This window comes from Bos indicus, chromosome 7 (genome assembly GCF_029378745.1).
Source record: "Bos indicus isolate NIAB-ARS_2022 breed Sahiwal x Tharparkar chromosome 7, NIAB-ARS_B.indTharparkar_mat_pri_1.0, whole genome shotgun sequence".
Taxonomy (NCBI): Eukaryota; Metazoa; Chordata; class Mammalia; order Artiodactyla; family Bovidae; genus Bos; species Bos indicus.
In genome coordinates, this window is record NC_091766.1 from 101,640,639 (window position 1) to 101,662,120 (window position 21,482).

The 21,482-nt window shown below is 38.9% G+C and overlaps 1 protein-coding gene across 11 annotated transcripts in view; it reads left to right on the top strand.

Annotated features, from left to right (window-relative positions):
- The window catches only part of PAM (peptidylglycine alpha-amidating monooxygenase), a 324,625-nt gene that overhangs the window by 137,124 nt on the left and 166,019 nt on the right, over positions 1 to 21,482 (top strand). For all 11 annotated transcript variants that reach the window (XM_019965490.2, XM_019965491.2, XM_019965492.2 and 8 more), the window contains exons 3-4: positions 8,615 to 9,038; positions 10,059 to 10,179. In XM_019965490.2, coding sequence (XP_019821049.2) covers positions 8,950 to 9,038; positions 10,059 to 10,179 — 210 coding nt within the window. In that variant the 5' untranslated portion in view covers positions 8,615 to 8,949. The remainder of the gene's footprint in view (positions 1 to 8,614; positions 9,039 to 10,058; positions 10,180 to 21,482) is intronic.

The following is a 21,482-nucleotide window of genomic DNA, read 5'->3' on the forward strand; positions in this document are numbered from 1 at the left end:
AAGTTTGGAGACAGAGGAGTAGCTGATAGTAATATGTCACTGTGAATATTTTGATGACTATTGTGGTTATACAGAGGATGTACTTTAGGAAATGTAGACATTAAAGAATTCAGGGGTGATGAGGCATCAGGTTAGCAATTGATTACTCCCAAATGGTTAAATAAAAAAAAAGCTTTTTGTACTACATTTGCAACATTTCTGTAAGTCTGAGATTGCTTAAACATTTTTTATTATGTAGAAAGAAAACAGTATCATAGAATGTGACCTTGCCTATAAAAAATAGATCCATCTGTCCTTTTCAAAGGGATGTTACAACCCACCCCTCAAATTTTACCAATGTCCTATTGATGGACATTTAAATTGATTCCCGTTCTTTGCTATTATAAACATCCAGTTATCTGTTATTATAAACAATGCTAGTAAATATCCTTATAAATATGTTTGTGCCCTTGGTTCAATTTTTGCCCAAGAATAAATCCCTGGAGTTGAATTCCTAAGTGAATGGATATGCATACTTTAATCAGTTTAATCATAACTCATTGTAGGAAACCACATAAAATCTCCTTAAAAGAAAATGAAATTTATAATTTGGTCATTATTTTCATTTGTTCTTCCCCCCACTAGAAAGTAATCTCTGTTGGACTGGAAACTTTATTTGTCTTGATTATCACCAGTCCTAGCATTAAGATAGTCCTAGGCTGAGCGACTTCACTTTCACTTTTCACTTTCATGCATTGGAGAAGGAAATGGCAACCCACTCCAGTATTCTTGCCCGGAGGATCCCAGGGACGGGGGAGCCTGGTGGGCTGCCGTCTATGGGGTCACACAGAGTCGGACACAACTGATGCGACTTAGCAGCAGCAGCAGGCATTAAATAAATGTTAATATTTGTTCCAACAATAGCAAACATTTATTGTGTGTCTGGCATTATTCTAAGGACATAAATTCATTTATTCCTTGTAACAAGCCTATGAGATAAATGGTAGGAGTATTCCCATTTTGCAGATGAGGAAACTGAGGCAAACAGAGGCTAAATACTTGCCCAGTTTCACAGGGCTAGTCAACAGTGGAGGCAAGAGTCCAGGTCGTGTTTCTGCAGTTTACAAGTTGCTGTTGTTGTTGAGTCATTAGGTTGTATCTGACTCTCTGTGACCCCATGGACTGCAGCACGCCAGTCCCCTGTCCTTCACTGTCTCCCAGAGTTAGCTCGAATTCCTGTCTATTGAGTCAATGATACTATCTGTTAGAGGCTGTTGGCCTCTATGCTGTAATGGTTCTCTCTAGTTGATAAATGAATCAATACGTGAGTGGCCAATATATTTATTTGATTCTTTGAACAATTACTCATTTAAACTATCTTTTTGGATTTTCTTTTCTTCATTTCAAATGAAACTGGAAAAGAATGGACTGCTTACTTTGTAAAAGCCAAATTAGCCTTATGGTCCTCTATACTAGGCTGTACTTACCACATAACAGTACTGTTCCTGGAATTAATATTTGTAGAAGTATAAACTATACATCATTCTTACGAAGAATTTATTTATAATGTGCAAACAGAATATTTGCTTTGTATTACAAATAAGATAGTAAATCTGGGTCTGCAGCTTAAGTCTAGGAGGCAGAACCTTTACTACTTGCTTGTCAAATATTCCCTGCTCCCCATTGGAGCTCTGTGCACTGTGTGTGGAAACACTCCCCATCTCCCATGGCAGAAACCCAACCTCACTCCAAGCGCTTGCTCAGAACCACCCTCTTCCACCGAAGACTGTTTTACCTATCTCTTTTCTCCTACCATCCTTTTGAAGGTTGAATTGATCTTTCCTTCCTCAAAATTCCCTGAGTCTCTATTATAGTAGGGCTTCTCTGGTGGCTCAGATGGTAAAGCATCTGCCTGCAACTCAGGCCACCCAGCTTCAATGCCTGGGTTGGGAAGAGCCCCTGGGGAAGGGAATGGCAACTCACTCCAGTATTCTCACCTGGAGAATTCCATGGACAGAAGAGCATGAGGGGATAGAGTCCATGGGGTTGCAAAGAGGTAGATACAACTGAGCGACAAACACTTTCACTTTTATACTACTCTCACAGGGACTATATTCTAACTATACCTTATATTACTAGTCTCAAGTCCACATCTCCCTTCATATCAGTTCAGTCGCTCAGGCGTGTTTCACTCTTTGCAACCTCATGGACTGCAGCACGCCAGGCCTCCCTATCCATCACCAACTCCCAGAGTTTACTCAAACTCATGTCCATTGAGTCGGTGATGCCACCCAACCATCTAACCCTCTGTTGTCCCCTTCTCCTCCCGCCCTCAATCTTTCCCAGCATCAGGGTCTTTTCCAATGAGTCAGTTCTTTGCATCAGGTGGCCAAAGCATTGGAGTTTCAGCTTCAGCATCAGTCCTTCCAATGAACATTCAGAATTGATTTCCTTTAGGATGGACTGGTTGGGTCTCCTTGCAGTCCAAAGGACTCTCAAGAGTCTTCTCCAATATCCCAGTTCAAAAGCATCAATTTTTCAGTGCTCAGCTTTCTTTATGGTCCAAATCTTACATCCATACATGATGACTGGAAAAACCTTTGACTGGACAGACCTTTGTCAGCAAAGTAACATCTCTGCTTTTTAATATGCTGTCTAGGTTGGTCATAGCTTTTCTTACAAGGAGCAAGTGTGGTTTAATTTCATGGCTGCAGTCACCATCTGCAGTGATTTTGGAGCCCAAGAAAATAAAGGCTGTCACTGTTTCCATTGTTTTCCCATCTAAATGCCATGAAGTGATGGGACCAGATGCCATGATCTTCATTTTCTGAATGTTGAGCTTTAAGCCAACTTTTCACTTTCAGCAAGAGGCTTTTGAGTTCCTCTTCACTTTCTGCCATAAGGGTGGTGTCATCTGCATATCTGAGGTTATTGATATTTCTCCCAGCAATCTTGATTCCAGCTTGTGCTTCATCCAGCCTGGCATTTCGCATGATGTATTCTGCATATATGTTAAATAAGCTGGGGGACAATATACAGCCTTGACATACTCTTTTCCCAATTTTGAACCAGTCCATTGTTCCATGTCCAGTTCTAACTGTTGTTTCTTGACCTGCATACACATTTCTCAGGAGACAAGTCAGGTGGTCTGGTATTCCCATCTCTTGAAGAATTTTCCAGTTTGTTGTCATCCATACAGTCAAAGGCTTTAGCATAATCAATGAAGCAGAAGTAGATGTAATTCTGGAATTCTCTTGCCTTTTCTGTGATCCAACGGATGTTGGCAACTTGATTTTTGGTTCCTCTGCCTTTCGTAAATACAGCTTGAACATTTGCAAGTCCTCGGTTCATATACTGTTGAAGCCTGGCTTGAAGAATTTTGAGCATTGTTTACTAGCGTGTGACAACAGAGGATGAGATGGTTGGATGACATCACTGATTCAATGGACATGAGTTTGAGTAAACTCTGGGAGTTGGAGATGGACAGGGAGGCCTGGCGTGCTGCAGTATATGGGGTCACAGAGGGTTGGACACAATTGAGGTACTGAACTGAACTGAACTGACCTAAGTGCAATTGTGCAGTAGTTTGAAGATTTTTTGGCACTGCCTTTCTTTGAGATTGGAATGAAAACCAACCTTTTCCAGTCCTGTGGCCACTGCTGAGTTTTCCAAATTTGCTGGTATATTGAGCACAGCACTTTCACAGAATCATCTTTTAGGGTTTGAAATAGCTCAGCTGGAATTACATCACCTTCACTAGTTTTGTTCGTGATACTTCCTAAGGCCCACTTGACTTCACATTCCAGGATGTCTGGCTCTAGGTGAGTGATCACACCATTGTGGTTATCTAGGTCATTAAAATCTTTTGTGTATAGTTCTTCTGTGTATTCTTGCCATCTCTTCTAATATCCTCTGCTTCTTTTAGGTCCATACCATTTTTGTCCTTTATTGTGCCCATCTTTGCATGAAATGTTCCCTTGATATCTAATTTTCTTCAAGAGATCTCTGGTCTTTCCCATTGTATTATTTTCTTCTATTTCTTTGCACTGATCACTGAGGAAGGCTTTCTTATCTCTCTTTGCTATTCTTTGGAACTCTGCATTCAGATGCTTATATCTTTCCTTTTCTCCTTTGCCTTTCACTTCTCTTTTCTCAGCTATTTGTAAGGCCTCCTCAGACAACCATTTTGCTTTTTTGCATTTTTTCTTGGGGTTGGTTTTGATCACTGCCACCTGTACAATGTTATGAAACTCTGTCCATAGTTCTTCAGGCACTCTATCAGATCTAATCCCTTGAATCTGTTTGTCACTTCCACTGTATAATTGTCAGGGATTTGATTTAGGTCATACCTGAATGGTCTAGTAGTTTTCCCTATTTTCTTCAATTTAAGTCTGAATTTTTTTTTTATTTAATTTTTAAACTTTACATAATTGTATTAGTTTTGCCAAATATCAAAATGAATCCACCACAGGTATACATGTGTTCCCCATCCTGAACCCTCCTCCCTCCTCCCTCCCCATACCATCCCTCTGGGTCGTCCCAGTGCACTAGCCCCAAGCGTCCAGTATCGTGCATCGAACCTGGACTGGCATCTCGTTTCATACATGATATTTTACATGTTTCAATGCCGTTCTCCCAAATCTTCCCACCCTCTCCCTCTAATAAGGAGTTCATGATCTGAGCCACAGTCAGCTCCTGGTCTTGTTTTTGCTGACTTTATAGAGCTTCTTCATCTTCGGCTGCAAGGAATATAATCAGTCTGACTTTGGTATTGACCATCTGGTGATATTCATATGTAGAGTCATCACTTCTGTTGTAGGAAGAGGGTGTTTGCTATGACCAGTGCATGCTCTTGGGAAAACTCTGTTAGCCTTTGCCCTGCTTTATTTTGTACTCCAAAGACAAACTTAACCTGTTACTCCATGTATCTCTTGACTTCTTACTTTTTATTCCAGTCCCTTTTGATGAAGAAGACATCTTTTTTGGGTGTTAGTTCTAGAAAGGTCTTGTAGTTCAACATAGAACCATTCAACTGCAGCTTCTTCAGTGTTACTGGTCAGGGCATAGACATGGATTACAGTGATATTGAATGGTTTGTCTTGGAAATGATCAGAGATCATTTTATCTTTTTGAGATTGCACCCAAGTACTGCATTTTGGACTCTTTTGTTGACTATAAGGGCTACTCCATTCTTCTAAGAGATTCTTGCCTGCAGTAGTAAATATAGTGGTCACCTGAATTAAATCCACCCATTCCCATCCATTTTAGTTCACTGATTCCTACAATGTCGATGTTCAGTCTTGCCATCTCCTGTTTGCTGTTGCTGCTGCTAAGTCACTTTAGTCGTGTCCAACTTTATTCGACTCCATAGATGGCAGCCCACCAGGCTCCCCCATCCCTGGGATCCTCCAGGCAAGAACACTGGAGTGGGTTGCCATTTCGTTCTCCAAGGGAAGAAGCTTCTCCTGTTTGACCACTTCCAATTTACCTTGAGTCATGGACGTAACATTCCAGGTTCCTATGCACTGTTGTTCTTTACAATGTCTGACTACTTCCATCACCAGTCACATCCACAACTGGGTGTTGCTTTTGCTTTGGCTCTGTCTCTTCATTCTTTCTGGAGTTATTTCTCCACTGATATCCAGTAGCATATTGGGCACCTTCCAACCTGGGGAGTTCATCTTTCAGTGTCATATCTTTTTGCCTTTTCATACCATTCATGGGGTTCTCAAGGCAAGAATACTGAAGTGAATCATCTCCGTTAATAGAATATTCTCCTTTAGTTTTATTCATTTTTGAAAACCCCAACATATAATATTTTGTACAAAAAGTGAAATTAAAGCATTTTTTTGATTGTTGTTTAGTCGCTAAGTCACGTCCATCTCTTTTGAGACCTGATAGACTGTAGCCCACTAGGCTCCTCTGTCCATGAGATATCCCAGGCAAGAATACTGGAGTAGATTGCCATTTTCTTTTCCAAGGGGTCTTCTGGACCCAGTGACACACCCAAGTCTCCTGCATTGGCAGGCAAGTTCTTTTCCAGTGAGCCACCTGGGAAGCCCCATGTTTTGATTAGAGAATGAATTATATCAAGGAACTCTATTTTGAATTTTTTTAATCCTAAAAAAGAATACTAGAATTTGAATATTGTGTATACATATATATATATATATTTGTTGTTGTTGATGATACATGCATACACACACATACATTTGACAATCATCAGGCATTGTAAAATAACAAATGGAAAGATTAGACATGATGTTTTTCATATGATGATTTCTATTTTATCTTTAGTTTACAAAGTGTCAAGAACGAAGAAGCATAATTAGCTTTCATTTCTATAAGACCTTTTTTTCCATTCATGGCTGCCAATACCAACTTTGCTTTTACCCACAACTTCAGTTCCTTTTCTTTCAGTGGGTGGTTCAGGGACATCAAAGGTAATAAAATCAAAGAGATAAGTGGAATGTTTTTTCAAACACTAGTAGTTAAGGATGTGTTCCTGTTAAAGAATGTTAATACTAAATTTGTTTTCAAGTGTTTGTATAATTCCATATCTCCCTGCCAACTAGAAGAAGGACTGTCCTTGAATCCTGTTCTGCAGGCAATAGAAAAAATATAATCCCTTCTTCACATATATTTAAAGAGGACAAGAACTTGGGGAATGTTAAACATTGTCATTTTATAGGATTATATTTTGTTGTAAACAAAAGCAGTTGCATAGCCTTCAGGCAGTTATTTCTCTTCTCGCATAAGGAGTTCTTTCCTTTACCCACAGGATTCGGACAAAGCTAAAGGCTTTTGTTCTGAAAGCTCACATAGCAAGCCAAAGAGAAAGTTCAAACAAATATCACCAGTCTTTTAAAAATGTCATTGCTTATGTAAATTAACTGTGGTCCTTGGTTGCTGGGGAGCCTCAAGCATCCTTGCATAGGTTGGATAGTCAATCATGTTTTATTTATAGTTTACATAACCTATGTTTCTTCTAGAAAGCAATGACCGTGAACTCTTCTAATTTCAAGTTTAGGTCATACTTTCTGTTTGTCTTAGTTTAGTTTTTGTTTGATTTTTTGTTTGTTTTGTTTAGATTAGATTCACTCTCTTGTGATTTCCAGGGAATGATTTAGATGCTAATTTATTTGGAGCACTTCTATATGATCTTACTGATTTTTTTTTACCGTTATTCATCTGGCCAGTGGATTTATTTGTGACTCAGAACTTTAAGAAATCTTTTCCTTTATTTTCCTATAAAGTATTTTTATATTGTGAATGATACATTTTAAAATAACACCTTGCTAAAATATACATACTTGATACACAGTCTGAAATATATTCAGAGTAAGAGTAAAGTCAAAACACACACCTTTTAAAATTTAGCCTAATTGAGTCTTCTTCACAAAATGTTGAGATGTTGCATTAGTTCTGTATGGCCTGATGTTTATATTAATGTTAAGTTTTAGATCATACCCTCTGTATATAAAATTCATGTGGGGGTCAGCTGAGATTCTCCTTACTGCTTCTAATTGCATTGCACTGTAAGTCTCCAAACTTTATTCAGGAATGAATATCTTTTGGGAGGCATGCCTTCTAAGTAAGGAATTACTTTTTGTATGTTAGATGCAGGAGTTTTAAATAGGTGCTTACATTTCATATTTGGTATTAGCTATAGATTTTTTATTTGTTTTAAAAATGATTCTGAGAACTTCAGTGATTACTTCTGTGACGATCATTTTTGGCAGGGGCTATCTTTCTCCTCAGATCTGTGATGTGTGTGTGTGTGTGTGTGTGTGTGTGTGTGTGTGTGTGTGTGTGTGTGTGTATGGAGAAAGAAATGGCAACCCAGTCCAGTGTTCTTGCCTGGAGAATCCCAGGGATGGGGGAGCCTGGTAGGCTACCGTCTATGGGGTCACACAGAGTCGGACACGACTGAAGTGACTTAGGGTAGCGTAGCGTATGTGTGAATATATATATATGAACATGCCTTTGTTCTCAAAGTCTTTTTCTATCTGATTACTCTCATATATAAACTCTGCTTTTGTTTCTTTCTTTTTTCTTTTGTTTTGCCTTAGCCTGTCATTTGTATGAAAAACTTTGTTACATTCAAGAACCAAGAAGCATAATTAGCTTTCATGTCTATAAGACCTTTTTCTCCATTCATGGCTGCCAATAGCAACTTTGCTTTTACCCACAACTTCAGTTCCCTTTTTTTTAATGGGTGGTTCAGGGGCATCAAAGGTAATACAATGAAAGAGGTATTAAGTGCAGATATTAAAACCAGCAGAGGTATCAAGTGCATTTTCCATTCTAGAAGGGAGTGACATAGCAAGTGAGGAGAAGAAATCCGGAGGCAGGGGCGAATGTGAGGGGAAAGTGGGGGAAAGAAGTCGCAGAGAAAAGGAGAAGAGCGGGCGTGAGAGAGGAGAAAGCAGGAAAAGGCAGAACTGGGGGGCTAGAGAGGTTTGTGAAATCTGAGGGGGGCGGGGCGGGGAGGTCAACAGACCCGCATTTTCACCAGGCGTGGGCTCAAGCTTGCGGAGCGACGAACGGATGAAAGCACCTCAGCTGGGATTTGCTGAGGGGACGCACGCCGTCATGTGTTTAGTCATCCATTATCTGCTTCTATTTTCTGCAGGTTCCGGACGATGACTGACGCGGGTTTGTGTGGGAGCCCTCCCCGCCCCTGTCCCGCCCGAGCGATAAGCATCCCGCGCGTCTAGCCCGCCGCCCCCCGCCGCCGGCTCTGAGGGGAGGCGCGCTTCCGCTCGCGGACCTGACAGAAGTCCCGGCTTCCCGCGGGCGCTGAGCGCGCGCGGCGCTGCTGTGTGGCCGCCGCGGGGACGCCCGCCGCGCCCCGGGCCATGAAGTAGCGGCTGCCGGCGGCGCCGCGGCCCGGTCCTCCCGGCGCTCCTCCCGCCCGCCCGGCGCCGCGCCTCTCGGTCCTCCCGGCCGGGCCGGAGCGCCGAGGACATGGCTGGCTTTCGGAGCCTGCTAGTTCTCCTCCTCGTGTTTCCCAGTGGCTGTGTGGGCTTCCGAAGCCCACTTTCTGTCTTTAAGAGGTGGGTGTTTGTTTTTTTGTTTGTTTTTGTTTATTTCTAAACAGGCGACGTGTGGTTTGGATGCTTTCTGTGCATGCTGTTGAAAAAAAAAAAACGGAAGAGTGTTGGAGAAATATACGTGGTTGATTCACTTGGCCGCAATCCTTGGGAATTTTAACACAGTTAAACTTCTTGTAAAAGTTCCCCCTTACAGACAAAATAAAAAGCCCCCTCGCCTCCACCCCCCGTCCTGTATAGCCAAGCTGTCCTGGCTTTCAGAACTCCCAATTAGAAGTTGTGATTTCCAACACTCATCACTCCCTCTTGGGGAGACAATCTGAGAAAGTACAATATCGTCGTTTAGACTGGAATGCCTTCCCGTTTGTAATAGCCTGAAGAAAAAGATATAAAGGTAGGTAACTGGTGAGGAGAAGCAGATAACAGACTGTAAGAGCTCACAAGGAAGCATTGAGCTGTATACACTCTTCATAATTACCATGTTAAATATTTATGCACTTGCGCATTTGTAATTCACATCACAGACTCCCCGCCACCCCCCAACTCACCCCCACCCCGCCATCATAAAACTCTGCCTTCTAGCGATGTTATTGTTGGTTTTTTGGTTTCTGACTAGTAATATCGGACACTCATAAAGGAGTCACAAAAATTTTTACTGGCTTGTAGTAATATTTCTGCCTTGAGAGGATTGACAGGCCTATGATAATTGTAATTGATTAATACTGTACTTTCATTAACAGAAACGTATATTTTGACAGGTTTATATTGAATCAAGTTTTGAACGTAGCCTGCTTGGTTGCTTTGATTATGTTTTGCTCACAAGTTGGGTGCATGCTGCTCTTGGACTATATGATGCAATTCTGAGAATGGTATAGAATATTATGTGGTAATTACATCTTTTCATTGTGTCTAAGTCAACAATATTTAGTCTTAAAGTCATAGAATTCCTTTTTTTCCCTCTTCCCATGTCCAGTTAAAATCCCATTATGTTCAAGGATATTGAAATTGTCTTCTTTTTTTAAGGTTTAAAGAAACTACCAGATCATTTTCCAATGAATGTCTTGGTACCACCAGACCAGTAATTCCTATCGATTCATCAGATTTTGCGTTGGATATTCGCATGCCTGGGGTCACACCCAAACAGGTGAGAGGAATTGTGTATTTAATTATTTGTGTGTTTTATATACAGTCTAATTAAAACAAAGAAACTGCATTTACAGCAGGAGTAACTTCTTTGAAAAGTAGGCATTTTTTTTCAAGACTCCTCAAATAGGGCTAGAATAAATAAGTATTGTAAAGAGGACTAAATTTTTTTAAGGTAAATCTTTCAGTTAAATTTCTTTTTAAAAATTTTACCTGTATTATTTGTGTTTTGAAATGGAACCTTGAAAATTTAAGTCTCAATGGAGTAATCGCCTTGGTAATGCAGCATGTATTAAAATATGAAAAATTATTCTAATAAAGGGAAATGATATTGAGCAGCTGCATCTAAGAGATTAAGTTGTTTAAATACCCCTCTATAGCAGCCACAAGTTGAGAAATGAAAGCGTGTGTTTACTGCCAAGAATTTGGAAAATACATATTCCACACTTTTAAAAGTTAAAAAAAAAAAAAAGCTGTTCATACAGGTGGCTGATTGTGAGTTTTCTTTAGCTTAATCTGCTTGTCATAAGAGAGATATTTGACGAAGTAGAAGCAAAACTACCATGGTGACTTACAGAGCATTTTGAGTAGAACTGGACTGTGACTGTCGCTTTCCCTGTTTTGGATATACAGAGGATTCTCAAACCACTGCTGTCATGTGTGCAAAGTGTTTCAGTAGGCATGAAAAGGCCAGAATTAATTACACTTTTCATCCAGGCAGTGCCAGGATTTATGTGTGTCATTAAAAGGTAGTCTTCGTTTGTAAAGGGCTGCAGAGAAAGGGGAAGACCTGGGTGTTGTAGAGCTGCCATGGCTGATGACTCATTGCTGCAGATAACATTCTGGTTTTTTAAATTTTCTTTCTATTTTAAAGTACAGAGAAAATAAAAGTATTCTACAGATTGGGGAGAATTCTTTTGAAATTGATGTTCGGAAGCTCTAAGAAAATACAGGATGTCTTTTTTGGACTGAGGATTAACGTTCGTTTATTTGAATACCTGTGTATGGTTTAAGTATCTGTAAATAACTGCTGTTGTCAAATTGGCCCTCACCCTTCACCCCTGCCCATCCACAAATGACCAGGCAGGTGACTTTTCTGTATGTTTAGTTATTAGCATCCTGGCCTTTAATTTGGTACGGTCTTTATTTAGTTAGTACTTAATAAAAAGAGATATCATCAGATTGGGAATAGGAGAGAATGAAGTGTGCTTATGTGTGCTTAAGTGTGCTCACTTATGAAGTGTGCTTCTTCATGTCTGTTCTCACTTTCAAAAGTGATTTTCCCCCTATATTTGCTTAAAATGACTTTATAATACTTTTTAAAAAATACTCACTAATTAGTCTTTAAGCAGTATTTTCCTACAGAAATATCATTATTTTCTCAAATAATCATTTGTTGTAGTTCATTATTATTCTGTGTTTTTTTTTTCCTTCTCATTATTTTACAGTAAAAACATTTAAATTATTTATCAGTAATAAAAATAGGTAACTGTTTGGGGTGAACATTCTCAGAAAGAGTTCCTAGAGGAATTGATTATAAAAGAATGAAAAGGAACTCGATTTGCATAAGATAAAATGTGTTATCTCAGGTTTTATAATCTTACAATTATCAAAAGAACTGGAAAAAAGAACATATATTAATAAGTAGAGTACAGCTTGTTATTTTGCACTGTCTGCATTCTGCTTTGCTGTCTGTGTGCAGTGAACATTTGCTGGTTGCCTTTCCAGCATACCATCCCTCATTGCTTCTTCTCTGAAACCATATCCTACCTACCCAGGATCCAGAGATGGAGCACCTGGACTAGGATTAGCAGATCACTGCATTCCAGTTCCCCTTCCACGGTAACTGATTCAGAAGAAGGTGTGGGACCTAGACCAATCCAGTGAAATCTTAGGACTTTGGCTGGGAATGCATTTTTTTGTTGCATGTAAGCAAAAGGCGTCTATCTAGTCTTAGGGTCTGCTGAGTTCTTGAGAGGAGCCAGATCTAGAGTAAAACTAACATCATAGATGGCAATGCAGGTTCTCGGTGACATTGCTACTTACGGAGTTATCCCTTGTGTTAGCCTTTTTCATTTCAACCAGACTGAGTTGGATTTTCTGTGACTTGTAACTGAAACCGCCTAGCTGGGCAACTGATTTGATTGTTCTGTTTGGTCAGCTCAGAACCGGTTGTTGACTGTTTCTTCTACTTTTCCTGGCCCTCTCTGTTGACCACGTGTCACAAGTATTTACTGACTTGATCTGGCTGATATATATATATAGGTCATATGCCTCATACACTTTCATGCGTGCGTGCATGTTAAGTTGTTCCAGACATATCCGACTCTTTGTGACCCTGTGAACTGTAGCCCTCCTCTGTTGATGGCATTCTCCACGCAAGAACACTGGAGTGGGTTGCCATTTCCTTTTCATGGGATCTTTCTGACCCAGGGATCGAGCCCTTATCTCTTATGTCTCCTGCATTCGCAGGCAGGTTCTTTACCACTAGTGCCAGAAATGATAATTATACCCCTATTGAGTATACCCAAGGAGAGATGGAAACAGAAATGCTTTTCTCCTGAACTTTGTGTTCTTAGTGAGAAAGATCTAGAACTGTGATGAGTACTTTTGGTGAAAGAAGTATTCTTTTCTTAAAATGCAAATGAAACTTAAGTTTAATACAGATCCTTAAGAGGAAAGAGATAAGAAGGCGAAGAAAGAAAAAAAAAAGAAAAACTACTAGAGGATGGAAATAAACTATGAAAAGGAATAAGAATAATTGGCCAAAATACATGGAGAAAATGATAAAGGACAAAAATAAAAGGAGAAAGAAATCAAGAATAACCATAATATGAAGACTAGAACATTACAAGAATCATATAAGAAAAAAAGGAGTAAGAAAAACATGGAAACAAAGAAGGGCCTTGAAAAGTTAAAATATGTGTGTTTTTGTTTTTAATGGCAGAAGATCAAGAAGAGCAACAAATGTTAAGGAAAGAAGGAACTGAGAAGCTAGAAATTGAGTTGGTAACTAGGCAGACCAGGTTGGTTGAAGAGATATATTCACCCAACAGATTTTTTTTAATAAAGTAAATCTTAAGTTTTGGCAATAACAAATGATGCATCAATTAATCTGATTTGAGTGTTTTCCTTGGGGAACTTTAGATTGTTAGGCAGGTTTGGATAGAGAAACAAGCAGATATTGAGTAGAGATGGAAGGAACTGTAGCTATAATACAGGTAGTACACTAATTAATTCTGTTGATGCAATACAGATCTAGATCGGTGTCTTACCAAAGAATATCCAGTCATGTCAGACCTCTGAGATGCAGTCCATTCAGCCATCCCATAGACTTCAGAGCAGCCTTAAAAGGCTTAAAAATAGCTTAAAAGGCTTAAAAATTGCTCCCGTATAAACCAGCTTCAGAGAATCTAAGTAGTTTATTTCTATGTCAATTTTATATTCAAAGTGGGCTCGCTATTTCTTTTTTATAACTTAAAATTAAAAAAAAATTTTTCTTTCTTCTTTAATAAATTTCTTGTTAATCAGTGTTTTTCAGGCATTGGCAAGATGAGGGAGACGAGCAACCAACTTTTAAGTAGCCTAGAACAGAAGTAAAGTGGGGCTTCCCTGATAGCTCACTTGGTAAAGAATCCACCTGCAATGCAGGAGATCCCGGTTCGATTCCTGGGTTGGGACAATCCTCTGCAGAAGAGAATGGCTACCCACTCTAGTATTCTTGTCTAGACAATTCTATGGACAGAGGAGCCTGGGGGGCTACAGTTCGTGGTGTCGCAAAGAGTCAGACACAACTGAGCAACTAACACTTTAAAGTAGAATCTGGTGTCTGATGTCACTGACTTCAAATTCCAGATCCTTGAAGTGGAGATATTTTGAGACTCTTTTTTAGCACATTTTCTTCTTCATTTGATTTTCTTTCTACCCAGGGACGCTGTGGGTTTTTGCTGTCACCAGCTCTCATACCAACCAACAAAACAGTTTGATAAACTGCCAGCTCATGATCACTGTAAGGTGCTATCATCAATTTGATGTGTTAACTCTCCCATGGAGGTTTGATTATAAAATAAATAAAGCATAATTACAGTGATTTTACATCAAGTATAGAATCTCAATCTAAGCCAAATCTAGTTGGCTAAAATGTAGGCTTTGGAACCAGGCTGACAACATTTTTGTTACAGCTCTTGCAGTATCAGTTCATGAATTTTCTTAACTAGCTGGCCCTGCCTCTTCTTCTATAGACACAATAATAATAGTACCTACCTAGGATAATTCTGGAGAAGGCAATGGCACCCCACTCCAGTACTCTTTTCTGGAAAACACCATGGGCGGAGGAGCCTGGTAGGCTGCAGTCCATGGTGTCGCTAAGAGTCGGGCACGACTGAGTGACTTCACTTTCACTTTTCACTTTCATGCATTGGAGAAGGAAATGGCAACCCACTCCAGTGTTCTTGATTGGAGAATCCCAGGGATGAGGGAGCCTGGTGGACTACTGTCTATGGGGTCGCTCAGAGTTGGACACGACTGAAGTGACTTAGCAGGCAGGCAGGCAGGATAATTCTGAAGACTGAGCAAGGTCATACCAGCGGCATTGTTTAGTTGCCCTGTATATGCTAAGTTCTCCCAAAATATGAATTCATTGTCATTTTGTGAAAGAACCTTAAGAGGAGAAAGAAATTACCAGCCCTTATACTTTTAGTAATTATTTCATAGGGTAGATAAGACATCATAATAATAGGAAAGGTGGCCAGTGAAGAAAAATAGATGGTTTGAACCTGGGTGAGAGAAATGTGGGGAAAATAAGCAAAGAAGTAAATCTTTCGGTGTGCTTATTCTTGAGTAATTTCCATTAAAAATGGCCCTTATGATCAGAGAATGAACACTGAGAACGGATGTTTTTCTCAAAGTTCTCATATATCTTTTATGCTTAGAAAAGAAGTTATCAAAAGCAATTCATCAGTATGAAACTTGAATTTTTTTCTGTATTTATTTGAAGTCAGCCTGTATTTCTTCACTCTGCTGAGAACTTTGTACATTGACCTTACTAAAAAATTACTCTTGTCTAAGTCCTTTCAGATCCTGTGTTTACATAGCATTTTATTTAATTGTTGTTTGCGCCACATATGTTCTCTGCAGTCTTGGTTTAAGGATTCACAAATGTAAATTAATATGTAAAAAAATATAATTTTACAAAAATTATTTTCTCTTGAACCTAATAACTCTAAATCATGTGATAATTGAATTTCTTTCTATCAGGATGTGTTAGGCTGTCATTTTCTTCCCTTATTTTGGGAGTGATTTGAGAACTATGAAGGAAAACACTTTTTCCTTTCTGAACCGCTTGCAAATTCTGGTCTCATTCTGCGCTTATCTTTTGAAGAGTCACAGATCATGCTTGAAAATCAGAAGATGGTCTTCCTCTGTGCTCCTGAGCACAAATATCTATCACCAGGAATGAAAGAAAACCGAAGAGTTCTGAATTTAAAAATCAGACACCTTAGAGCAACAAGTTGAAAAACTTGAAATTAGAGCCTTAAATTTTCACTTGTTTCAAAATAATGGTGAAAGAATGTAGTCACTCAAATGAAACCAGAATGAAGAAAATACTTCCTACAAAAATTTTCTCAAGAGCTTCTCAAAATCCTTCTCTTTGTTTTTGCTTTTTTTCTCCCCCGTGAACAACCATTACAAAATGTTTACTAATATATTTTAACTTTTTAATTTTCTAACGGAAGAAGGGAAAAATGTCCCTTGCTGCCACAAGGCATGTGCAATCACATGATAAGAACCTAGCTCTTATACGCTTTTCTTACTGTACTAGTTTAGGAAATCAGTTTTAAAATATCAAGCTGTTATCATAACATCACTTATAAACAGCATTTTCTAAGGATTTGTGTTTATCAAAGAGGTAATACATAATGCAAGGTAAATGCAGAATTGTGGTGCTTTCATTTTCTTATGTTGAGAATGCTGATTAAACTTTTTAATGTAAAGTCATTTAGTTGTACAGAAGTTTGGCTTATGACTGACTTGGGGGTATATTGTAATTTAAATCTAGCTATTTTAAATTCAGTCATTATAGGGGAAAAGTTTCCCCAGCCAGAGCTTAAAATTCAGGACAAGGTAGGAAAGGAGCCCAGAAAAATGAAGCTTTACTGGAGTAATTTTTAGTTCTTTGGGGTTTGTAATTTACTTGTCTCCTTTCTAGTTATTATTATGTAATATTTGCATTAAAGGAAATAAAAACTCTTGTTTTCTTTTGAGCACAAAAATAAAAGGAAGGGAGACACCCCACCCTTCTATGTTTCCAGTTTCCCTCACAGGTCAGTTTGACTTTCAGATGAAGCCTTATTACACAAAAGGAGAAAATTAGCGTCAGCCTCTGGGCATCAGCCTTAGGTTAGCTGTTCTCCTCATTGTAGAGAATGGATCCGAAGCAGCTGGGCAGCACCCAGGGGCAATTCCCACCGGACTTGAGAGCTTGAACTTGCAACTCCGCCGTGGGTTTCCTGACCACCTCTGAGCGTTTGGCAGTCACGTTCCTTTCTGCCTTCTGTAGTCCTCTGACCTGCCTGCCACTACACAGCATCCTCTTCTGACTCAGTCTGTACACTAGAACAGACATGGCTGATGGGATTTAACTGAGAGAAGCTGTCTGGACAATATTAAGAATTGTGAGGCCAAAGTTGTGAAACACCTCCAGTAGCCCGTCCTGCACTACAGTGAAGAAAAGACCATGGGTGAAAACTGGTTGCATTAAGTCATTGTCTTACAATGAACAGTATTCTTGGTTTTTAGTGTTTCTTTTTCCTCTGTTCTTCATTATTTCTCTCTTGATGAAAATCTAGAAGCATGGTGATCTTGCTATTGAAGAAGGGAAATCAAGAAATATCCAAATTCTGGACTAGTATGTGTTTTTTATTTAGAAACACTTAGGCAATGTGTATAAAATGCCAAGATTTGGAAAAAGAGCAGCAAAAGAGATTAAAATGGTATGCCCTTTCCCTTCCCCAAACTGAGGAAGAACTATTACTTCTTTCACCAATAGAGAAGCTAATGGCAAAGAAAATTTAGTGATTATTAGAAAGGAAGGTCACCAGGCCCTTGTTTTGTTTTCTTAGCTGTGTCATATTGTTTTTTTCCTCTTTCTTTTTTGGAAGTTCAGGATTGGTATCATGTAGGATGCTATTTGTCAAATTCTTAAGTTGTATTTGGACTTCCCTGGTAGCTCAGATGGTGAAGCGTCTGCCTACAATGTGGGAGACCTGGGTTCAATCCCTGGGTCAGGAAGGTCTCCTGGAGAAGAAATGGCAACCCACTGCAGGATTCCTGCCTGGAAAATCCCATGGACAGAGGAGCCTGGTAGGCTACAGTCCATGGGGTTGCAAAGAGTCGGACACGACTGAGCGACTTCACTTTTCACTTCACTTAAGTTGTATTTATTTATATAATTCACCCCTTACTTTATTAGCAAGGCTCAATTATACAAATAAATAGAATACCAAAAATGGCTCTTGTAAACAGCTGAAGTCTCATGTAGTTCACTGCTAATTATGTAAGTTTAAAGTATGATGCTTCCTCCTTATTTTTACTAAAACCTATTTAATGTCCATTTAGGGAAGATTGAACTATTAATGAGGTTTGCTACTGTGAAAATAATCTAAACGTCACATATCTGAATTCAGTCTTGTAAATAAATAAATATATATATACACACACATATATAGAGAGACCATTTTTTCCTTTTTTTTATTAAAAATGAGAAACAGAAAGGAGACTTCTATTTTCAGTTAATGTTTGATATTTTCAAATTAAAAGGATACCTAAAGAGGATATTAGGAAAAATAGCTACGGTATGAGTCTCCCTTATAATCACCTATTTTCTTAATAAGATGTAGAGTCCCTTTTTTTTTTTTTTTCTTGGTTAATTGTTTAAAGGAGCAAACATTTACTCAGTGCTCATTATGTAACACTACTGTATTAGTCATTTCACAAGCATTGTCTTACTAATTCTCATAAAAACTTTGTGTTCAGGGTACAAATATTCCAATTCTTTTATATGAGAAATTGAAACTCAAGGAGGTTAAATAAGCTGTCCATATCCAAATAGCCTGTAAATTAAAGAACAAGGATTTAAATACAGTTTTACTGGAACCTGAGATGCGTGCTTATTCCATAATTCTCTGCTGCCGATCTGTTAATGGCCTATGTGTTTCTCAGAAAATGTTACTACTATGTATTTTTCTATGTGCATTCATGTGTACACACACACGTATTTTTTTATTACACATATGTTATAAAATAAAAGCTTTCTTTAGTTAAAAAAAATCAAAATATAAATTATTGGCTCCATCCTAAATTGTTCAATAACTTTAAAAATTTTTTCTCATGTCTGTCTAGAAAGAAATGATGCTAATCTGAATTCTGATAAAATTCTGAGAAAATATTCCTGATAAAGGCTATTAAAAGACATATTGTAGTCAACCTAGTTCAGTTTAACACAATTTTGAATTATCCCTGTCTAAATCTAAGCCAGAGATTAGAAAATTATTTCTTAAAGTGTCAGATAGTAAATATTTTCAGCTTGCCAGTCAGCCATAAGGTCCCAGTTGTAACCTCTGTAGTTAGAAAGCAGCCGCAGACAATATGTAAATGAATAACTTGTCTTTGTTCCAATAAAAAACTTTATTTACTGAAGCAGGCAGCTACCCATAGACTCTTGTCCCTTGATCCCCGATCGAAACCACTACATATGCCATTTAGGCTAATAAATGGATTTAACCTTCGACATCTCATTAACTGTGTCTTCTGATTTACAGAACATGGAGAATAAAAATACCCATGTATGGTTAACAGCACTATGATCTTTGTTCCTTAGGTAGCTATTCAGTTTTTATAAGTAAATGGTCACACAAGAGTTCTTTTATTTGAAATACTGTGTATCATACTTCTCCATCTCGCTAAGTGGCAATTCCTGTCTTACAGTTTCTCTAGACCAAATAGACTGGGGTCTTTCTTGGCTCCTCTTACTCACACCACTTAAATCATGTGCCAGAAAATCCTGTTGGTTCTGCCTTCCAAATATGTCCAAAATCCAGCCCTTTGTCCCCACGCCTACCTTTCCCACCCTGGCCCCTGCCCTAGCCTCTCATTCCTGGATCTTGAGGAGATCTCTCCTAACTGACCCGCCTTGCGCTCTTACATCCTGAGAGCCCGTGCTCCTTCCTGCAGCCACAAGGATCCTATTAAAACAGAAATCAGACCACATTACCCTTCTCCAAATACCCTTTTAAGAGCTTCCCATACCCCTCACATTTAAAAACAAGACTTTATTTTGTTGTTCAGTGGCTCAGTCGTGTCGGACTCTGCGACCCCGTGGACTGCAGCACGCCAGGCTTCCCTGTCCATCACCATCTCCCAGAACTTGCTCACACTCATGTCCATTGAGTTGGTGATGGCATCCAACCACCTCATCCTGTCGTCCTCTTCTCCTCTTGCTTTCAGTCTTTCCCAGCATCAAGAAATCTTTTCCAATAAGTCCGCTCTTTGCAGCAGGTGGCCAAAGTATTGGAGGTTCAGCTTCAGCATCAGTCCCTCCAATGAGTATTTAGGGTTGATTTCCTTTAGGATGGACTGGTTTGATCCCTTTGCAATCCAAGGGACTCTCAAGAGTCTTCTCCAACACCACTTTAATTGTATTTAAGTTCAAAAGCATCAGTTCTTTATGGCAACCTCCAAAGGGCCCCTGATAGCTCAGTTGGTAAAGAATCCACCTGCAATGCAGGAGACCCTGGTTTGATTCCTGGGTCGGGAAGATCCCCTGGAGAAGGGAAAGGTTATCCACTCCAGTATTCTGGCCTGGAGAAGTCCGTGGACTGGACTGTATAGTCCATGGGGTTGCAAAGAGTCAGACACGACTGAGCAACTTTCACTTTCCAAAGTTATTTCTCCTGCAGTCTTTTTCCACTCCTTTGTCTCTTATCCCTTATTTCTCTTATAAATTATTACGGGGATAAGACATATAACAGAAATAAGGGATGAAAGACTAGAGCTAGATCAGAACTCTAGCACTGCAGCTTGCAGCTTGCAAGATCTTAGGCGAGCTGCTTATCTTTTAATGAGCTTCAATTTCCTCATCTGTAAAATGGGGATAATAACAGTTCTCACCTGACAGGATTGTAGTTAAGTGAATTATATGTAAAGCCTAATACCACTCAGGAAATTACTAGTTACTGTTGTTTTTGCCCTAAATTACATTTACAGAAGATGAGTTAAGGCATGTTATCAAGTAATTACAGCAAGGCACCAAAGTACCTTAGAAGAGTTGAGACAAAGAATTACAGAGGATCAAGTTGAGCATGAAGAAGGTGATTGCAACAATACTTCAGTCAGGACAACAATTAAAATTTTCCAAAGTATATTATATAAGCACATTGTGTGCTAGGTCGCTTCAGTCATGTCTGACTCTTTGCAACCCTATGGACAAGAATACTGGAGTGGGTTGCCATGCCCTCCTCCGGGGGGTCTTCCTGACCCAGGAATGGAGTCCACATCTCTTCCATTTCCTGCATTTCAGGCGGGTTCTTTACACGGCACCACCTGGGAAGCCCTATACACGCAGATAGAGTCTGCATTTTTTTCTTTCTTCTTTAGGAAATCTCTGTGGAGGCAGTAGTATTTGGAGAATGTAGTTCATGAGTAGAGAGATTTGGAAACAAACATTTGGAATCTCTATAAAAAGCACCATCCTAGAAATAGTGCTATAAACAGACGATATAATCAGAACCTCAACTTTTGTAATTTTGTCTTTAAAAGAATCTGGTAGGTACGATTTACTAAGAGAAGAGTTACGTACCTTTAGGCACCAAAACCATCACTATCAATCATGTAAAACAAATATTCAAAATGAAGTTGATCAAAATACATTTATAAAGCAATGTTTGATATATCAAATAGACTCCAAAGAGGAAATGTGTAAAGAAGTTGAATATTTTAGTCAATAGAATAATTTAATATATTTAACACATAGTAAATGTAATTTAACATATATATATATAAAATTTTACATTGTAGAAAGAGAATATACATTTCTGAATGTATATAAAATATCCTAAAAATCACATAGCTAGACATTAAGAAACTTCAGCTTACTACAGTAGAGTTTTATAGCTCTTATCCTCTCTGATGATAACCAATAAAATTAGAAATAGACCATGGGGAGATGCTTTGGAAAACAGCAACTTAGAAATTAAGGACCATTATTCTATACAATCCATGAAAAAAGGAGAAAAACAAAACTGAAAT